Source organism: Haliotis asinina, chromosome 13 (genome assembly GCF_037392515.1).
Source record: "Haliotis asinina isolate JCU_RB_2024 chromosome 13, JCU_Hal_asi_v2, whole genome shotgun sequence".
Classification (NCBI taxonomy): Eukaryota; Metazoa; Mollusca; class Gastropoda; order Lepetellida; family Haliotidae; genus Haliotis; species Haliotis asinina.
The window spans coordinates 39,920,229-39,939,695 of record NC_090292.1 but is presented as its reverse complement, the minus strand read 5'-3'; the positions used below and the strand labels follow the sequence as shown (position 1 = coordinate 39,939,695).

The 19,467-nt window shown below is 41.5% G+C and overlaps 2 protein-coding genes across 3 annotated transcripts in view; both read left to right on the top strand.

Annotated features, from left to right (window-relative positions):
* The window catches only part of LOC137260001 (fasciclin-1-like), a 119,219-nt gene extending 118,582 nt beyond the window's left edge, over positions 1–637 (top strand). Inside the window, exon 24 of the mRNA XM_067797682.1 lies at positions 405–637. Coding sequence (XP_067653783.1) covers positions 405–438 — 34 coding nt within the window. The 3' untranslated portion in view covers positions 439–637. The remainder of the gene's footprint in view (positions 1–404) is intronic.
* A 4,235-nt stretch (positions 638–4,872) lies between these two features.
* Positions 4,873–16,225, top strand: LOC137259937 (uncharacterized). 2 transcript variants are annotated; one of them, XM_067797591.1, is made up of 2 exons: positions 4,873–5,025; positions 13,224–16,225. In XM_067797591.1, exon 2 carries the CDS (start codon positions 13,234–13,236, stop codon positions 14,533–14,535), a length of 1,302 nt encoding a protein of 433 aa, XP_067653692.1. In that variant the 5' UTR covers positions 4,873–5,025; positions 13,224–13,233; the 3' UTR covers positions 14,536–16,225. The 2 variants fall into 2 exon arrangements, with proteins under 2 accessions (XP_067653692.1, XP_067653691.1); XM_067797590.1 differs by lacking the exon at positions 4,873–5,025 and adding an exon at positions 5,047–5,203 and having other exon boundaries at positions 13,224–16,219.
* Positions 16,226–19,467: the final 3,242 nt, after the last annotated feature.

Sequence of the window (19,467 nt, the reverse complement as noted above, 5' to 3'; positions counted from 1 at the left end):
AGATGTATCGAGTCGTTGCACTACAGTTGCATGTGACAGAGCTAAGATACTGCCCGCATGGGATTTTGGCTGGAGGGTTCTGGAACGGCTGCTTTTTGGGGCAACAGTGCAGTCGATAGAGCACGTTCTGCGTGCACACTGAGCTGATTCCGTCACACTTGACCACATTCTGCTCTTTAGCGAATATATTTTTTCGTTTGACCACAATCTACCGTTCAATGAAATTGTATTTCCTTTGACCACAGTCCATTGTTTTTATTCTTTAGTTTTGTTTATTATTTATATGTCTTTTTTCCCTTTGATAATGGTTTGCTGTTTCCCGAAAAAAATCCTGCCCATGGAACTTTCTTTTCATTGACCACAGTCTGTTATTCATTTGAAATATTTCTTTTCTTTGGCCACAGGGGCTACAAGAGGTCAGCTTCAAATACTCACTGATGCCGCGAAGACTTAATGAACTGGCTCATGATGATATCAAATGTTTATTCTACACAGGCAGAGACAAGAAAATACTACTATCATGAATACACATTATTATTAACCTGTCTTTCTTCCGATGATATTTTGTATGTTTTAAGTTCTGTATATTGTGATGTCTGTTGCATGTGTTACATGTGTAAACAAAACACTGCGCATAGTTTCAATGTTTGTCTTTATTACTTGTTTATACTGTTAACGATCGATGTGAAAATCGTTCATCCCATGTGATTCAGCTATTTGCGAATGCTATGGGGACATTTGCGAGAGTTAAAAAATATTATCCAACTTTACCTCTGGTGTTAGTGATTCGACGATACGACGGATGTCACTGTATATTTTTGGAAGGATTCTTCGGTGAGAAGTTTATGGTGAAATCTCGTCTGCCGCTCCCAAACCGATCCCTTGTAACACTCGTCAGTGTGTCTGTTTATGGCGTGTTAGGGTCATTTGATTTCCAAACGCGGCTGCTCGGAATCATTGGCGAGGTCTGTTAGCAACTCGTGTGTCAGCGATGGGTCCAGACAACGTTCAAAAGACCCCAACCCATACAGGCCTAGCTCGGCATTGAACTAGATTTTACTTACCTGCTGGCAGGCCAGCTTCGAATAGGGGACGGTTATGCCACTCGTGTAGGTACTCACACAAGAGAAATTCATATACCCTATATTAGGTGAAATTCAGTAAAGGGTTTTTTTTGTCTATTTTCTCGGAGGGGTGTGTGGTGTGTGTCTGTTTTATTGGTTTTTTGGGGGGTTTTTTTGTCTGTTGTTTTTTTTTTGTTTTTTTTTTGTAGAGCGGGGGTTGACCACATATTATTTGTGTCTTCGAAGTCAATCTTGGTTTAATTGTCTCAACAAACAAAAGTGCCGTTACATGGGGTTGTGAGCCCCGTTCTTACGCGGGTGGCTGTATGAGAAGTTACGACGCTGGTGAGTCTTTAGGTTCGAACCCCGCAGTGCGTGGCGTTCACCACACAGTGCATGACATTCAGCTAGGTTTGTAGGAACCAGTTACCGTCAATATAGTCCATAGTCACAGTTACTGTCAAAAATGGTGACGTATGTGACGACCCACCCACCTTTTTACCCACTTTCAAACCATCATTATCGGTTCGTCATTGTAGGCGGTAGGGTAGACTTGTGGCTCAAGCGTTTTCTCATCACGCCAAATACTCGGGTTCGGTTCCCCACATGGGTAAAATGTGTGTAGCTCATTTGTGCTGTCCCCCGCCGTGATGTCGCAGGAATATAGCTAACAGCGGCCTAAAACCATACTCGTTCACTACCATTCATATCCAGTGTGCTCTCACATGAACCAACCAACCTTACTCCTTATGTAGAACAACGTTCCATTTGTATCGCAAATTGTATCGCAAAATATAGTAACAGAGAAGAAAATGACATTGCAGGGACAATGATCAAGTAATCAAAGCTCATTACGTATCATCTATATGCACCTTATCTTCTTTCGGAGATCACAAGCAATAAAGCTGCTTTGTACTCTTTTAATGTCTGACTTAGCAACGTGTCACGCATGCGTGGAAGAACGTTGAATATGCATAAACGCAATTTATGTCACACAAGTAGAATGTACATATTGTCAAGGAAAACATATGCGAAGATATGTCCCTTACAAACTTGCCCTCTTGCAATAACTATACGGATGTCCCGACCTTACCACCGATTGTATATAGTTCGTGTCAGGGGTCAGGGATCCTGTACATAGTGCTTATGTAACCCACCTACCCTGGTATGTTAGTTTATGTTATCACTACAATCAAATAAAACATCCTAATAAAGACTGCTTCGTGTTTTTTTCCTTATCTGGAAACGCTTGCACCTGGATCTGAAAATACGGTGATTGTGACAGGTGAACGCCGCCAACATACGCATCATCCAACCATCCCCCATCCCCCATCACCAACAGTGACTCTGCCACCACGCGGGCGTTCTTGGTACAGTACACTCATGTCAGGATTCGAACTGGTGTAGTTGGTATGACGAACACACCCACCATCACGTCTTGCCCTCCGAAGTCACAAACTGACAAAATAAGATAGGCGAACGATGGAGTTAATAGAGAATAGGTTCAATGCTGTTTCAGCAATACAATTTTAACTGCATCACGTTGTGTACCACAGTTTACCACTTGGACAACAAATAGGTATTACAAATCCAGTAGGATAGTCAGGATGATTCAAGACTACGAATCGTCGGTTCCTGCAACAAAAAGGGGAAGTAAATCTGAACAGAATAAGCTGACTCCAAGCAATGAAGTGACTACGTGATTATAGGTCTACGCCGTGAACAGGTTTAGCGGTATTTCTGCAAAACAGTTTTAGCTGTATCACGTTGTGTAACACATTTTACCACTTGGACAAAAATTGGGTATTACGACGACAAATCCAGTATGATAGTCAGAGTGATTCAAGACTACGGATCCTGGATCAAACAAGGGAACTAAATCAGCACAGAATAAGCTGACTCCAAGCAATGAAGTGACTACGTGACTACGTGGGTTCAGGTTTACGCTCCGTTTAGCAATATTGTAGAAATACCACGACGTGGAACACCAACTGACGAAATCGGCTTCACACATGGTGTCCAAATTGAGACAAGTGAACGTTTTAACCACTATGCTATCCCGCCGCCATTGCAATGGAAATTTCGCAGAGAGCTGGCAGCAAGGATACGTTGTTAAAACGTATTGGAAACACGCTCTGATAACGTCACGCCGTTGAGAGTGAGTAGGTGAGTGAGTTTGGTTTTATGCTGCCTTTAGCAACTTTTCAGCAAATATCACGGTGCTGGACACCCGAAAATGGGCGTCACACATTGTACCAATGTGATGAACTGAACCTGGGTCTTCAGCGTGGCGAGCGAACGCTTGGACCACTAGGCTACCCCACCGTCTCTATAATGGAGTGCATGCAGAGAGATAGGAGTACGGACAAAGTGTTCAACATATACGACCTATAATGACACCCCGGTGCGTGTGAGTGAGTATGGTTTTATTCCACTTTTAGCAATGTTTCCCCAACATTACGGCGGGGGATACCAGAAATGGGAAACATATTACGGCGGGGGATACCAGAAATGGGAAACATATCACGGCGGTATGTACCAGAAATTGAAATATATACATTTGGCAATCATCCGATGACAGCTCAACGTGATCAGGGTTATATGTGCCAAAAAAAAAACCAACAAAAAACACGTACACACACACACACACACACACACACACAAAATACATAAATACATAAATACAAAAAACAAAACAAAACAACCAAAACACAACAAACCAATATACGTCCTCGATAGGAACCCCCTCCCTAAACACGCCAAAACATACACACACATACAGTTACCACACCTAAAATGAAATATACAGCAAGTGGACATTTCATAAACGAATAAAAATATACCAACGAGACAAGGCAACTAAAAGAACTGATTGACAACAAATGAAATACTACATTTCATGTTGTCGGGTCAAAATTAACCGGTGAAATAATTGCTCCTTGCCAACTGGTTATTCGTTTAGGATTTACTCCTAGCTGCGAACAAACTTCGGTCACCATGACTCGAGCATCACTGCAAGGCGATAGGGAAGTGGTTAAGTATACCCTCGTTACGGCGGGGATCCGGGTTCTTTACATGGTCACAAAATAACGTGTGAATCCCATTTGTGGTATCCCTACTGGAACATAGAACTTTGCTGAAAGGGGCACAAAAATATGTGCACTCTTTCCTTTTTGTACGTGGTATCCTTGAATACAATATCTGGCGTTTCTTGGTGGCCGTTCAACAACAACCGGACTTGACAATTTGAAGCATTGACGACAATGATATTTTTGTCTTTATTCGAAACTATTCACGGATGTTAGCAATATAAGGAAATATAAACAAACTGTCAATCCATTTCATATAATATCCTTTTCAACGCACAATCAAGGCTTTCACAATGGACCGAAAGTCCACAGTCAGTCTCTCCATTTACAAAGCGCTTGGACGATAAACGGATACATGTGGTCGTTTTATGAATGTATCGCACAATACCTTGTAACCTCAACGCGAGGTTTGCACTACGACATGTGCAGGTAGTGGGTATTTGTGTAAGATCTGTCACATACTGTTGTGTCAATGAAGTGTGATGAGTTCATCACGTGACACTCGCTCTTAGGCATGTCCCCCATGAAAGGCCTTTAGAAGGCTTGTTGTAAGTAGGTTTGTGTGTTCCCCGTTGTGTCTGTAGTAAAACGTTGGCTGATTCGAGCTCAGGTGTGTTGGGTATGTCCGCATAGGGATAATATTAGCTGTGTCAATAGGTTCGGGCTTTTTTAATTGCGTGACTGGTTTTCACTGATTAGGTAAAGTGAAGGATTTTCCTGTCAGTGTCTGAAAGGCGGAGGGGTAATACAAGCAATGTGAGGCGCGTTGCCTTACTGTCCTCAGTGTTGTTGGCTGACAGTGTCGAAAGATAAGACGACCGGGCCGAATCTCGCCTTGTGTGACGTGGACTAAGTGCGAGGGTGAAGTATATGTATGTGTATGTCAAGCTGACATTGCGGTAGTAATATACTTTGCGGTGGACAATGGTGGGCGTCTATCTGAGATACCGAGTTTTGAATTGTAAGAAGTATTGGGGGAAGTGTTGTGTCAGAAGACGATAGGACGTGTTGAAGTTAGTGTTGTGTCACATTATTGTTGGACGTGTTAAGGTAAGCGTTGTGTCAGGATATTGTAGGAGGTGTTGATGTAAACGTTGTGTTAGGATCCTGTAGGGCCTGTTAAAATAACTGCTGTGTTATGATATAGGAGAGCGTGTTGAGGTACGTGTTGTATCATGACTCTGCAGGACGTGTTAAGATCAGGCTATTATAGGAGATATTGAGGTAATTGATCTGTGATACAGTAGGACGTGTTGGTGTAAGTGTTGAACACATTGCACTGTAAGACATGTTGGTGTAAGTGTTGAACCATTACACTGCAAGAAGTGTTGATGTAAGTGTTGAACACAATACACTGCAAGACGTATTGGTGTAAGTGTTGAACCATTACACTGCAAGACATGTTGGTGTAAGTGTTGAACCATTACACTGCAAGACATGTTGGTGTAAGTGTTGAACCATTGCACTGCAAGACGTGTTGGTGTAAGCGTTGAACACATTACACTGTAGGACGTATTGGTGTAAGTGTTGAACCATTACACTGCAAGACATGTTGGTGTAAGTGTTGAACAAATTACACTGCAAGACGTGTTTGTGTAAGTGTTGAACCACTACACTGTAGGACGTGTTGGTGTAAGTGTTGAACACATTACACTGCAAGACATGTTGGTGTACGTGTTGAACCATTACACTGCAAGACATGTTGGTGTAAGTGTTGAACCATTACACTGCAAGACATGTTGGTGTGCGTGTTGAACCATTACACTGCAAGACATGTTGGTGTAAGTGTTGAACCACTACACTACAAGACGTGTTGGTGTAAGTGTTGAACCAATACACTGCAAGACATGTTGGTGTAAGTGTTGAACCATTACACTGCAAGACGTGTTGGTGTAAGTGTTGAACCATTACACTGCAAGACGTGTTGGTTTAAGTGTTGAACCATTACACTGCAAGACATGTTGGTGTAAGTGTTGAACTATTACACTGTAGGACGTGTTGGTGTAAGTGTTGAACCATTACACTGTAGGACGTGTTGGTTTAAGTGTTGAACCATTACACTGCAAGACATGTTGGTGTAAGTGTTGAACCATTACACTGCAAGACGTGTTGGTGTAAGTGTTGAACCATTACACTGCAAGACGTGTTGGTTTAAGTGTTGAACCATTACACTGCAAGACATGTTGGTGTAAGTGTTGAACCATTACACTGCAAGACGTGTTGGTGTAAGTGTTGAACCATTACACTGTAGGACGTGCTGGTGTAAGCGTTGAACCATTACACTGTAGGACGTGTTGGTGTAAGTGTTGAACCATTACACTGTAGGACGTGTTGGTGTAAGTGTTGAACCATTACACTGCAAGACATGTTGGTTTAAGTGTTGAACTATTACACTGCAAGACGTGTTGGTGTAAGTGTTGAACCATTACACTGCAAGACGTGTTGGTTTAAGTGTTGAACCATTACACTGCAAGAAGTGTTGGTGTAAGTGTTGAACCATTACACTGCAAGACGTGTTGGTGTAAGTGTTGAACCATTACACTGTAGGACGTGTTGGTGTAAGCGTTGAACCATTACACTGTAGGACGTGTTGGTGTAAGTGTTGAACCATTACACTGTAGGACGTGTTGGTGTAAGTGTTGAACCATTACACTGCAAGACATGTTGGTGTAAGTGTTGAACCATTACACTGCAAGACATGTTGGTGTAAGTGTTGAACCATTACACTGTAGGACGTGTTGGTGTAAGTGTTGAACCATTACACTGCAAGACATGTTGGTGTAAGTGTTGAACCATTACATTGCAAGACGTGTTGGTGTAAGTGTTGAACCATTACACTGTAGGACGTGTTGTTGTAAGTGTTGAACCATTACATTGCAAGACGTATTGGTGTAAGTGTTGAACCATTACACTGTAGGACGTGTTGGTTCAAGTGTTGAACCATTACACTGCAAGACATGTTGGTGTAAGTGTTGAACCATTACACTGCAAGACGTGTTGGTGTAAGTGTTGAACCATTACACTGCAAGACGTGTTGGTTTAAGTGTTGAACCATTACACTGCAAGACATGTTGGTGTAAGTGTTGAACCATTACACTGCAAGACGTGTTGGTGTAAGTGTTGAACCATTACACTGTAGGACGTGTTGGTGTAAGCGTTGAACCATTACACTGTAGGACGTGTTGGTGTAAGTGTTGAACCATTACACTGTAGGACGTGTTGGTGTAAGTGTTGAACCATTACACTGCAAGACATGTTGGTGTAAGTGTTGAACTATTACACTGCAAGACGTGTTGGTGTAAGTGTTGAACCATTACACTGCAAGACGTGTTGGTTTAAGTGTTGAACCATTACACTGCAAGAAGTGTTGGTGTAAGTGTTGAACCATTACACTGCAAGACGTGTTGGTGTAAGTGTTGAACCATTACACTGTAGGACGTGTTGGTGTAAGCGTTGAACCATTACACTGTAGGACGTGTTGGTGTAAGTGTTGAACCATTACACTGTAGGACGTGTTGGTGTAAGTGTTGAACCATTACACTGCAAGACAAGTTGGTGTAAGTGTTGAACCATTACACTGCAAGACATGTTGGTGTAAGTGTTGAACCATTACACTGTAGGACGTATTGGTGTAAGTGTTGAACCATTACACTGCAAGACATGTTGGTGTAAGTGTTGAACCATTACACTGTAGGACGTGTTGTTGTAAGTGTTGAACACATTACACTGTAGGACGTGTTGGTGTAAGTGTTGAACCATTACACTGCAAGACATGTTGGTGTAAGTGTTGAACCATTACACTGTAGGACGTGTTGGTGTAAGTGTTGAACCATTACACTGCAAGACATGTTGGTGTAAGTGTTGAACCATTACACTGCAAGACATGTTGGTGTAAGTGTTGAACCATTACACTGTAGGACGTGTTGGTGTAAGTGTTGAACCATTACACTGCAAGACATGTTGGTGTAAGTGTTGAACCATTACACTGCAAGACGTGTTGGTGTAAGTGTTGAACACATTACACTGTAGGACGTGTTGATGTAAGTGTTGAACCATTACACTGCAAGACATGTTGGTGTAAGTGTTGAACCATTACACTGTAGGACGTGTTGGTGTAAGTGTTGAACACATTACACTGTAGGACGTGTTGATGTAAGTGTTGAACCATTACACTGCAAGACATGTTGGTGTAAGTGTTGAACCATTACACTGCAAGACATGTTGGTGTAAACGTTGAACACATTACACTGCAAGACGTATTGGTGTAAGTGTTGAACACATTACACTGCAAGACGTATTGGTGTAAGTGTTGAACCATTACACTGCAAGACATGTTGGTGTAAGTGTTGAACCATTACACTGCAAGACGTATTGGTGTAAGTGTTGAACACATTACACTGTAGGACGTGCTGGTGTAAGTGTTGAACCATTACACTGCAAGACGTGTTGGTGTAAGTGTTGAACACATTACACTGCAAGACGTGTTGGTGTAAGTGTTGAACCATTACACTGCAAGACGTGTTGGTGTAAGTGTTGAACCATTACACTGCAAGAAGTGTTGGTGTAAGTGTTGAACCATTACACTGCAAGACATGTTGGTGTAAGCGTTGAACCACTACACTGCAAGACATGTTGGTGTAAGTGTTGAACTATTACACTGTAGGACGTGTTGGTTTAAGTGTTGAACCATTACACTGCAAGACGTGTTGGTGTAAGTGTTGAACCATTACACTGCAAGACGTGTTGGTGTAAGTGTTGAACCATTACACTGTAGGACGTGTTGGTGTAAGTGTTGAACCATTACACTGCAAGAAGTGTTGGTGTAAGTGTTGAACCATTACACTGCAAGACGTGTTGGTGTAAGTGTTGAACCATTACACTGCAAGACGTGTTGGTGTAAGTGTTGAACCACTACACTGCAAGACGTGTTGGTGTAAGTGTTGAACCATTACACTGTAGGACGTGTTGGTGTAAGTGTTGAACCATTACACTGCAAGACGTATTGGTGTAAGTGTTGAACACATTACACTGTAGGACGTGTTGGTGTAAGTGTTGAACCATTACACTGCAAGACGTGTTGGTGTAAGTGTTGAACCATTACACTGCAAGACGTGTTGGTGTAAGTGTTGAACCACTACACTGTAGGACGTGTTGGTGTAAGTGTTGAACCATTACACTGCAAGACGTATTGGTGTAAGTGTTGAACACATTACACTGTAGGACGTGTTGGTGTAAGTGTTGAACCATTACACTGCAAGACGTGTTGGTGTAAGTGTTGAACACACTACACTGCAAGACGTGTTGGTGTAAGTGTTGAACCATTACACTGTAGGACGTGTTGGTGTAAGTGTTGAACCATTACACTGCAAGACGTATTGGTGTAAGTGTTGAACACATTACACTGTAGGACGTGTTGGTGTAAGTGTTGAACACATTGCACTGCAGGACGTGTTGGTGTAAGTGTTGAACACATTACACTGTAGGACGTGTTGGTGTAAGTGTTGAACCATTACACTGCAAGACGTGTTGGTGTAAGTGTTGAACACATTACACTGTAGGACGTGTTGGTGCAAGTGTTGAACACATTACACTGTAGGACGTGTTGGTGTAAGTGTTGAACCATTACACTGCCAGACGTGTTGGTGTAAGTGTTGAACACAATACACTGTTGGACGTGTTGGTGTAAGTGTTGAACACATTACACTGTAGGACGTGTTGATGTAAGTGTTGAACCATTACACTGCAAGACGTGTTGGTGTAAGTGTTGAACCATTACACTGCAAGAAGTGTTGGTGTAAGTGTTGAACCATTACACTGCAAGAAGTGTTGGTGTAAGTGTTGAACCATTACACTGCAAGAAGTGTTGGTGTAAGTGTTGAACCATTACACTGCAAGACATGTTGGTGTAAGTGTTGAACCATTACACTGCAAGAAGTGTTGGTGTAAGTGTTGAACCATCACACTGCAAGAAGTGTTGGTGTAAGTGTTGAACCATTACACTGCAAGACATGTTGGTGTAAGCGTTGAACCATTACACTGTAGGACGTGTTGGTGTAAGCGTTGAACACATTACACTGCAAGAAGTGTTGGTGTAAGTGTTGAACACATTACACTGCAAGACGTGTTGGTGTAAGCGTTGAACCATTACACTGTAGGACGTGTTGGTGTAAGCGTTGAACCATTACACTGCAAGACGTGTTGGTGTAAGTGTTGAACACACTACACTGTAGGACGTGTTGGTGTAAGTGTTGAACACATTGTACTGTAGGACGTGTTGGTGTAAGTGTTGAACCATTGCACTGTAGGACGTGTTGGTGTAAGTGTTGAACCATTACACTGCAAGACATGTTGGTGTAAGTGTTGAACCACTACACTGCAAGACGTGTTGGTGTAAGTGTTGAACCATTACACTGCAAGAAGTGTTGGTGTAAGTGTTGAACCATTACACTGCAAGAAGTGTTGGTGTAAGTGTTGAACCATTACACTGCAAGAAGTGTTGGTGTAAGTGTTGAACCATTACACTGCAAGACGTGTTGGTGTAAGTGTTGAACCATTACACTGCAAGAAGTGTTGGTGTAAGTGTTGAACCATTACACTGTAGGACGTGTTGGTGTAAGCGTTGAACCATTACACTGCAAGACGTGTTGGTGTAAGTGTTGAACACACTACACTGTAGGACGTGTTGGTGTAAGTGTTGAACACATTGCACTGTAGGACGTGTTGGTGTAAGTTTTGAACACATTACACTGTAGGACGTGTTGGTGTAAGTGTTGTACCATTACACTGCCAGACGTGTTGGTTTAAGTGTTGAACACATTGTACTGTAGGACGTGTTGGTGTAAGTGTTGAACCATTACACAGGAAGACGTGTTGGTGTAAGTGTTGAACACATTGCACTGTAGGACGTGTTGGTGTAAGTTTTGAACACATTACACTGTAGGACGTGTTGGTGTAAGTGTTGTACCATTACACTGCCAGACGTGTTGGTGTAAGTTTTGAACACATTACACTGTAGGACGTGTTGGTGTAAGTGTTGAACCATTACACTGCAAGACGTGTTGGTGTAAGTGTTGAACACATTACACTGCAAGACGTGTTGGTGTAAGTGTTGAACCATTACACTGCAAGACATGTTGGTGTAAGTGTTGAACCATTACACTGCAAGACGTGTTGGTGTAAGTGTTGAACCATTGCACTGCAAGACGTGTTGGTGTAAGTGTTGAACCATTACATTGCAAGACATGTTGGTGTAAGTGTTGAACACATTACACTGCAAGACGTGTTGGTGTAAGTGTTGAACCATTACACTGCAAGACCTGTTGGTGTAGGTGTTGAACCATTACACTGCAAGACGTGTTGGTGTAAGTGTTGAACCATTACATTGCAAGACGTGTTGGTGTAAGTGTTGAACCATTACACTGCAAGACGTGTTGGTGTAAGTGTTGAACCATTACACTGCAAGACGTGTTGGTGTAAGTGTTGAACCATTACACTGCAAGACGTGTTGGTGTAAGTGTTGAACACATTACACTGCAAGACGTGTTGGTGTAAGTGTTGAACCATTACACTGTAGGACATGTTGGTGTAAGTGTTGAACCATTACACTGCAAGACGTGTTGGTGTAAGTGTTGAACCATTACACTGTAGGACGTGTTGGTGTAAGTGTTGAACCATTACACTGCAAGACGTGTTGGTTTAAGTGATTAGCCATTGCACTGTAAGACATGTTGGTGTAAGTGTTGAACACATTACACTGCAAGACGTGTTGGTGTAAGTGATTAGCCATTGCACTGCAAGACGTATTGGTGTAAGTGATGAGCCATTGCACTGTAAGACATGTTGGTGTAAGTGTAGTATACTGTAAGACCTATTAGTGGACGTGTTTAATGCCCTTACACTGTAAGACGTGTTAGCGTAATTGTTGAGCCATTACACTGCAGGACGTTGGTGCATTGTGTTGTCACGGAAGGTGACTGAAGGGCGAGTTCAGTTGAGTATTCTGTCGGGATAACGATTTATAAACACCATATTAGGACACCTACTAGTATTTTCCTTATCCAAAATGCTTTCATTTACTAGATCTTTTGATCAAGACAGGAATATTTCCAGTTAAAAGGGGTTAGGCGCAGTAGTTGGACACAGTGTGTAAAGACGTGTTGTGCATTAAATAGGCCAGCCCTACTTGTTCTCGGGGTTTCATTCAGTGTAGACAGCCCCTTGTAATGCAAACCAGTAATGGCGCTTTGAAACTACGATCGTGAGTTAAACAACTTTTATCCTATGTTGAATAAAAATCGTGCATTTAAATGTTCACTTGGTAACTAAAGGTTAAACTGTGAGAAATTGCAATCTCAATGTGATGCATGTAGCTTATTCGATATAGCTTGTCACTGCAAACAGACATTAACAACAATTAAGAGCTTAGGTTATTGTGCGCATTTATACACTCAATCAGTATACGCCATTCATATCATCAAAACTGGGGATCATTATTTACTTGGGGCATTATAAGTATATTAACTTGGAGTCATTATACGTTAAACTATTAACTAAAAACGGGTTCTTTTTTCCATCAGAGAAATATCGGGAACATCCATAAATACCAAGGACTCATCCTTGACCTGTCTCTGGTGATTGGACTACACAATCTCAACTCTCCAGACTACAACGTGTACAAGACACTAGAATTGTGTCACTGAATCCAAAATCTGATCGCACACCTCCAGTTTTGCAATCTCTGCACTTGCCCCTAAATGAGCACAGAATAACTTATACACTCCGTTGTTTTGCTTTTATGCGTCTCTGGTGCCATACTCTATATGCAGCCTCCTCGATATCTAATTTCTCACAAACGACTCCTTGTCTCTCGTGACCGAACCAACCAATTTGACCATTGAACAGACTATTCTGCTGCTACTGCCTAGAATAGCATACCCACTGATATATTCCACATTACCACCACTATTACTGCGTTCGTTCTTGTGTGCTTCTTCAGCATGCATTGGAAAGGCGTCTTATAAATTGACTGCTATTTTAGGCATGTATTGTACACAATGATTTAACGTTTCAGTGTGTTCACCATGGCCACAGACAGAGACGCGTACAAGGAATATACCACTCTTCAGCAGCAGCTTGACAGACGCAAGCAAGACTTGGAAAAGATCATTCAGAGACGCCAAGCCTTCTTGAAAACGAAGGATGACGTGACGACAGGCATACGTAAAACTTTTGCCAAAATCAGAGAGTTACTGAATTTGAAAGAACAGAGCCTCGTATCACACATCGAAAGGCGGACACACTGTGAGTTGGAGGGTCTAGATTCCTTTATTAAATCTGAACGACAGGAGATAGAAAAGCGTGAGGATATTTTTCAAGATCTTGTCAATGACTTACAAAGAAATGACGGTAGCAGTAACAGTGACACTGAGAAATTCATACAAGAACTACGTCTAAATGATCTGAAGCCATTGCCGAAACTCCCGTTCATTGAAGCCAAGAGCCATGATGACGACGTGATTGATTGCATTACCAGGCTCCAGATTTGTACTGTTAGCTTTGTGGAGGACAATGTTCCTGGTTCGGAGCTTGTCAACAAAGTGCTGGTTCGTTTCGATGATGATCGTCGTGCCTGTAATGTTAAAGACATCACAGTCCTTGGGGGTGAGGTGTTCGTCGTCATTTTGACAGACTTCGCAAACCGACGGGTGAAAGCTCTGTGTGGTGAAGAGGGAAACCTACTCCAGAGGAAGCACAAGTTGGACATGAAGCACGGGCCATGGGGCGTGACCAAAATTTCTGACTTTGAAGTGGCAGTTACTCTCCCTGAGGAGAAGAAAATTGTGTTTTTGCGCGTTCTAGACTCCATGCATGTGAGAAAAACGGTTAAAACCAAAAGGAAATATTGTGGAATAGCATCCCTTGAAGATGGAACCTTTGCGGTCTGTTGCGAAGACCCTCCATCAGTAGACATTCTGAATATGGATGGTCAGTTTATGAAAGACATGTCGAAATATTACGCCTGCTCGTTCAAATCACCGTCGTCGATAAGTGTGACGGCATCAAAGAGCCTAGCTGTAACGGATTCAGTCTTCAAGTGTGTTATAATAATCAACAGAGACGGAGGGCTCCTGACCACAAAACCTTCAACGACTGATAGTTTGAAGTCTGCAGTCGCTGTTGCATGTGATGCATTTGGCCACGTCTTTGTTGTCGACAACGTTGAAAGTAACGTCATCATGGTCAACGAAGACGTTTCCTGTTCTGTAGCGTCAGATATTGCGAACGGCAAAGTGAACATGCCAACAGCTATAGGACTTGACTTTGCGGGTCGTTTGTACATTGCAGATGACAACTTTCTTATTGTTTTTAAAATGACATATTAAACTGGAGTACAGGCACCGTTACCTTCTGAATAAGATGGACGATCATAAGACACGGCGCAATAGCTGATATGTTTTGGAAAACGTTAATATTTAGTTCACATATGTTCTCGACGGATCAGTAGGTTTCTTTCATGGAGAATGCAAACTAATAACACAGGGCGTCAAAAAAACGTACTATGCAATCACTTTTCTAGTTTCAGCGAAACGGACCGTTTTAACATTCTTACTTTGCAAATGCATAGTTTGGCTCCATATTTAAACAGTTATGAAATATTCTATATTCTATATTCTATATTGTAAATATTTTGTTTATTTGTTGTTTTCTTAAATTCGACAGTCACTAATTTTAGAGTTACATAACAGCTATCTGTAGATACTCGAATCAGAGCAGGACAATCCACTGAGTAACAGCATGATAGTGATCTACTCAGTTGGGGTACGATGATATATGTAAGCCAAGTAATACCTAAAGACGTTTAAACATGGTATTTTGTATGTCTGCCTGGCGATCGGCATTAACTGGTACAAAAAGGACTGGTTGGGTCGGAGTATAACGTGTTTGAGAGACTCATTCTTAACTGCGACATGATATTTCATTGAGCTGTGTGTGTGTGTTAATACAAGCTGGCATACACACACACACGCATGCACGTCGTCTTATGAGCGAAATAAGTAAGTTAAACCCCACTTCACCTCCCCTCAAGGTGTCAAAATCCCGTCTCATATTAAGCTTCTATATCAAACAGTTTTTATCACTTGCACAAAGCGACCTTAGCGCTACAGTGAGAGTAACTCCCATTCTCCAACATAGGCTTAAGATAATCGTAGCGCGAAGATCGCGTTGTGCAAGTGGCCCATGAACAGTGAACGGCAGTGAAAACGCATCATTGTATGTTTCTTGTCCTCCACTTTCCACTGATAGAGCCTCTTGCACATTATAATGATATTTCAACGGCCTGGTGTGGTTTTCCATACTGTTAAAAATGTTTGTAAAACATTCAGTTGAACATATTTCAGACAAAAGGAAGACATTTCAAGAAATAATGCTCCCAATAGCTTGATACTGTATCTGTCCCTCCTGGATTCCGCGATTCCGCGGTTGCAGAAAAATTCGCGGAATTTACCTTTCCATGCAGAAAAAAACGTCTGGTCCGCGGAAAACGAGTTTTCTTGCAGAATCCGTGCAGAATTTGCCACTTTTCTGCCGCGGAATTTGTTTATTTTAAAACAACGGACAGACAGCCAAAATAAAAGTAGAGTTAAAGTCAAGACTAGGATCGGTTACACATAAAACGAACTGGCATATTACTCTGACAAAATTTTCAAAGTAATGTTGATTTCAGATACTTTATTAATAAAGCAAGTTTTTAGCATCTTTCAAATAATATTAGATGAACTTGACACTGCAATTACGTTCTCAATATCGATCATTTTGAAAACTGAAATTATTTTTAAAACTACCATTATAGTTTAAATATACCATTATATACATGAAAAAGGAGATTGTTGGTCTGCATCTAAGTTGAATGAGAGGAGAGAAATAACTTTCAGCGACTGTTTGATTCTCAAACACACAAAAAAGTGTGGGTGCTTTGTCATCAAACTTACTCAAGATGTGATGTGTACTGTCAACTTAACTTTATGATTTATTATCTGTGTTTGAGAATTAAACTATGCAGGTTTGTATAAAGGTTTTGTTGTTTTTCCTAAATATTTTAACCGCAGAAAGTTTTGCTGAACATTGAAAAATAGGGTGCAGAAATTGCTTAAATTTGGCGCGGAATCCAGGAGGGACTTCTTTTTTATGACGTTGAGCATAATACTGTCATAATGGGTGACTGATTACCTCCCCTGAGATTATGGTCATTCCACGTCCGGGGAGATTATAGCTGTGACGCTTCATTCGCTTTTGTCCGTATGTTCAGTCAAGGATTGAGGGGTCAGGTAACCTGGGCACCTAACTTGCAAATCTAAATACGGAATCTGATCTAATTATCTCATGGTCTCAGGGATGCACTTTTACCTTATAACAATACAGTGTAATATCACCTTTATCTGACCACCTTCATATGACCCCGGCAAGAAGTCAGTTCCTTCAACGACAGGAAACTGCTTGTCATGGATTGATTAACATATTTCCTTTGACATTAGTAATTCAGACTAGCCTTGCAATTAGTTCAATGCAAGTGACTACAGTGAATGAAAAATTATGTGGTATTATCGTAGGGATATGAAACACTGCGGTTGGATAGCGAAATTTAATTATATCTTTGAAGAAACGGGGGTCTAAAATTCCCAGACATTATCGTTTTGATGAAACAAGAACATCCGATGTTGTCGTTGATGGAGTTGCACCACTGCTGAAACATTCAGAAAGGTGGGTATTGATTTTCATTTAACGTAATATTCTCATTACACACACAATCAGTGTCTTTGAATTATGTTTAGTTTAGAAGTCTGATAATAGGAAACATTAAAATCGTTCCCACATTCAGAAGAGTGAATTGTTCCATTCCGAACGTCGTGGTCACTTGTCTGCGAATCACCATCAAACAGTGAATACAGATGATACCAGCTGTATGCTAAATTGTGAACATGTCTTGCACCGACAGTCTTCTACAAGTGGTGAGTGAGTGATTTGGTTTCAGGTCGCTTTTGGCACTTTTCCATCAATATCACAGGGGGACACCGTGTATGTCTGTATTTGTGTGTCATTTTACTACCAGTTGTCCCTTGTTGCATTTGTACGGATGGGGCATGTTGCAGACAAAGACCATTATAAAAGTAATATGATGAAGTTTTGACTACCAAATGAATACGTGACTGAAAACATGTGAGCAAACTCTGAACCGCTCAGAATCTGCCTGGAACCTGACAACAGGTTGACGGGAAGTGATGGCGACTTGACGGGAGGGTGTCCTCCTGTATAAAGTCTTGCTCAGCCAGAGTGACATCATGGTTGGAGTCATGTGAGTCTTGATGATTCAGCGTTTTATGAAAACAAAACGGTTTGAACCTTATCATAGCATACATGAAAACGGTGCACGTACAATATAAGTTGTTTAGTGGCCACGAGGGGGGCAAAGGTCGGTGTACCTTCGATGATTGTTAACATAAACCCATTGGCCCCGGGGACCAGTGAATAACGTATTTATCTTACCGAACAACTAAATGTAACTTTTAACTGTTTGAAGCATATATTACTGTCGAACACTTTAGCCAGCCTGTGTGAATCAAACGATTCGAATCTTGCATCTTGCTGTTTTCCCGCAGGTATTGTCTTAGTAAAGTTCGTAGCCAGAGCTAGATTTTGCAGACAACACAAGAAAAACAGATTTAGAGTTGTTTCCCTTCCACCGATTTACATTCACGAAACGTCAGTACTTTCCGTGCATCATGCGTGATTCAATGTTATTCGAGATAAAGATCGATACTATCACGAAGTACCGAATGAGTTGCCATTGGCAGAGGGGTACATTGAAATGTGCCTCTCTTTTGAATGGGGTATGTGTTTATAAGACATGTATGTGTGAGATAAGATAAGCGGCGATATATAATGTGCATATGTTTCAAAGGAGCATCTTCATGTGACACGGGGCGGTGGGGGGACCAAATGGTTAGACCATTCGCTCGTTACGCTGTAGACCAAAGTACGATTCCACACAATGGTACCATGACTGACGCCATTTTTTGGTGTCTCCCGTTATGACATTGCTGAAATATTTTACTAAAAGTGACGCAAAACCAAACTCACACGTATGACACTCAGAAGCACGTCAGTAAACATGGGGGAAACGCTCATGTATCAATGGTCGTTTTGTCCCTTGAAGTTTTGCGAAAACTGTTTTCGCTGGACTAGTTATATTGCTGATTTGATGTGCTGGCGATTTCATGCCTGCCTCTGTGGGTTCGAATCGCGGCCGGAAGTGAACGTCCCATGAAAGAATGGAATGTATATTTCAAGGCTGACCACTGAAAGAGTGTCCATTGACTTTCGAAAATGGACGCTTTTGTTTAAATTTAAGAATACGTTTGTAAATTTACATGTAAATGTTGAACTGGTAATATTTCTTCCGAAAGAACTTTGAACTGTAAAACGCCATAAAGCAGTGATTTAGGAGGAATATTTAGGAGTGATATGGAAATGTCATGGCACAACCTATTATGTCAGAGGGACACACAAAGTGAAAGACCAGAGTGGGCTGGATCTCCAGCGAACAGGTGCCTCAATCTGAGAGTCGGTTCGAATCCGGGAAGAAAAGCAGGTTTAATTTGTAAATCTAACTGCAGTAATATTACTGTCTTCCTGAATGGGAAATATATTTTTATTAAATAAGTGTACGATTTCAGTTACTTATGTTCTAAACGTTTAGAATGTCGAACAGAATTGTCTTTAAACTCTGACTCGTTCACACTTAAATCACCAGTTAAAGCTAAACACTCAGACATCTCTAGGTGGTTCACATGAGCCTGCTACACCAACATTATCCTGGCCACTCATGCACACACACGCACGCACGCACGCACGCTATATCCCCCTTGTATCTCACCTCTGACTTATCTAATCAGACAGTCACTTATTGAATTTATAATGCTAAATAAGGGGTGGGATGTAGCCTCGTTGCTTAACCGTTCGCTGTTCACACCAAAGACCTGGGGTCGAATTCCCACTTGGGTCACAAATGCGTGAAGCCCATAACTGGTGTCCCCAGCCGTGACTTTGCTGGAATATCGCCAGAAGCTGCAAAAATTCAAACTGAATCACTCACTCACTGAAAACAACAAATATGTAATCCCGATTCACATCGGTTGCTATTGACATTAAAATAGTTTACTCAGTGTAATGTAGGTCATCATAGTACAACCTGCCTATAGTGATGCACAACAGACTTAAACTATCATCATCCTAAGTGCGAGACACAGAGGACATTG

Bases quoted from the DNA above. Each gene is read 5' to 3' on its own strand.
- LOC137259937 (XM_067797591.1), top strand. From the start codon at position 13,234: ATGGCCACAGACAGAGACGCGTACAAGGAATATACCACTCTTCAGCAG.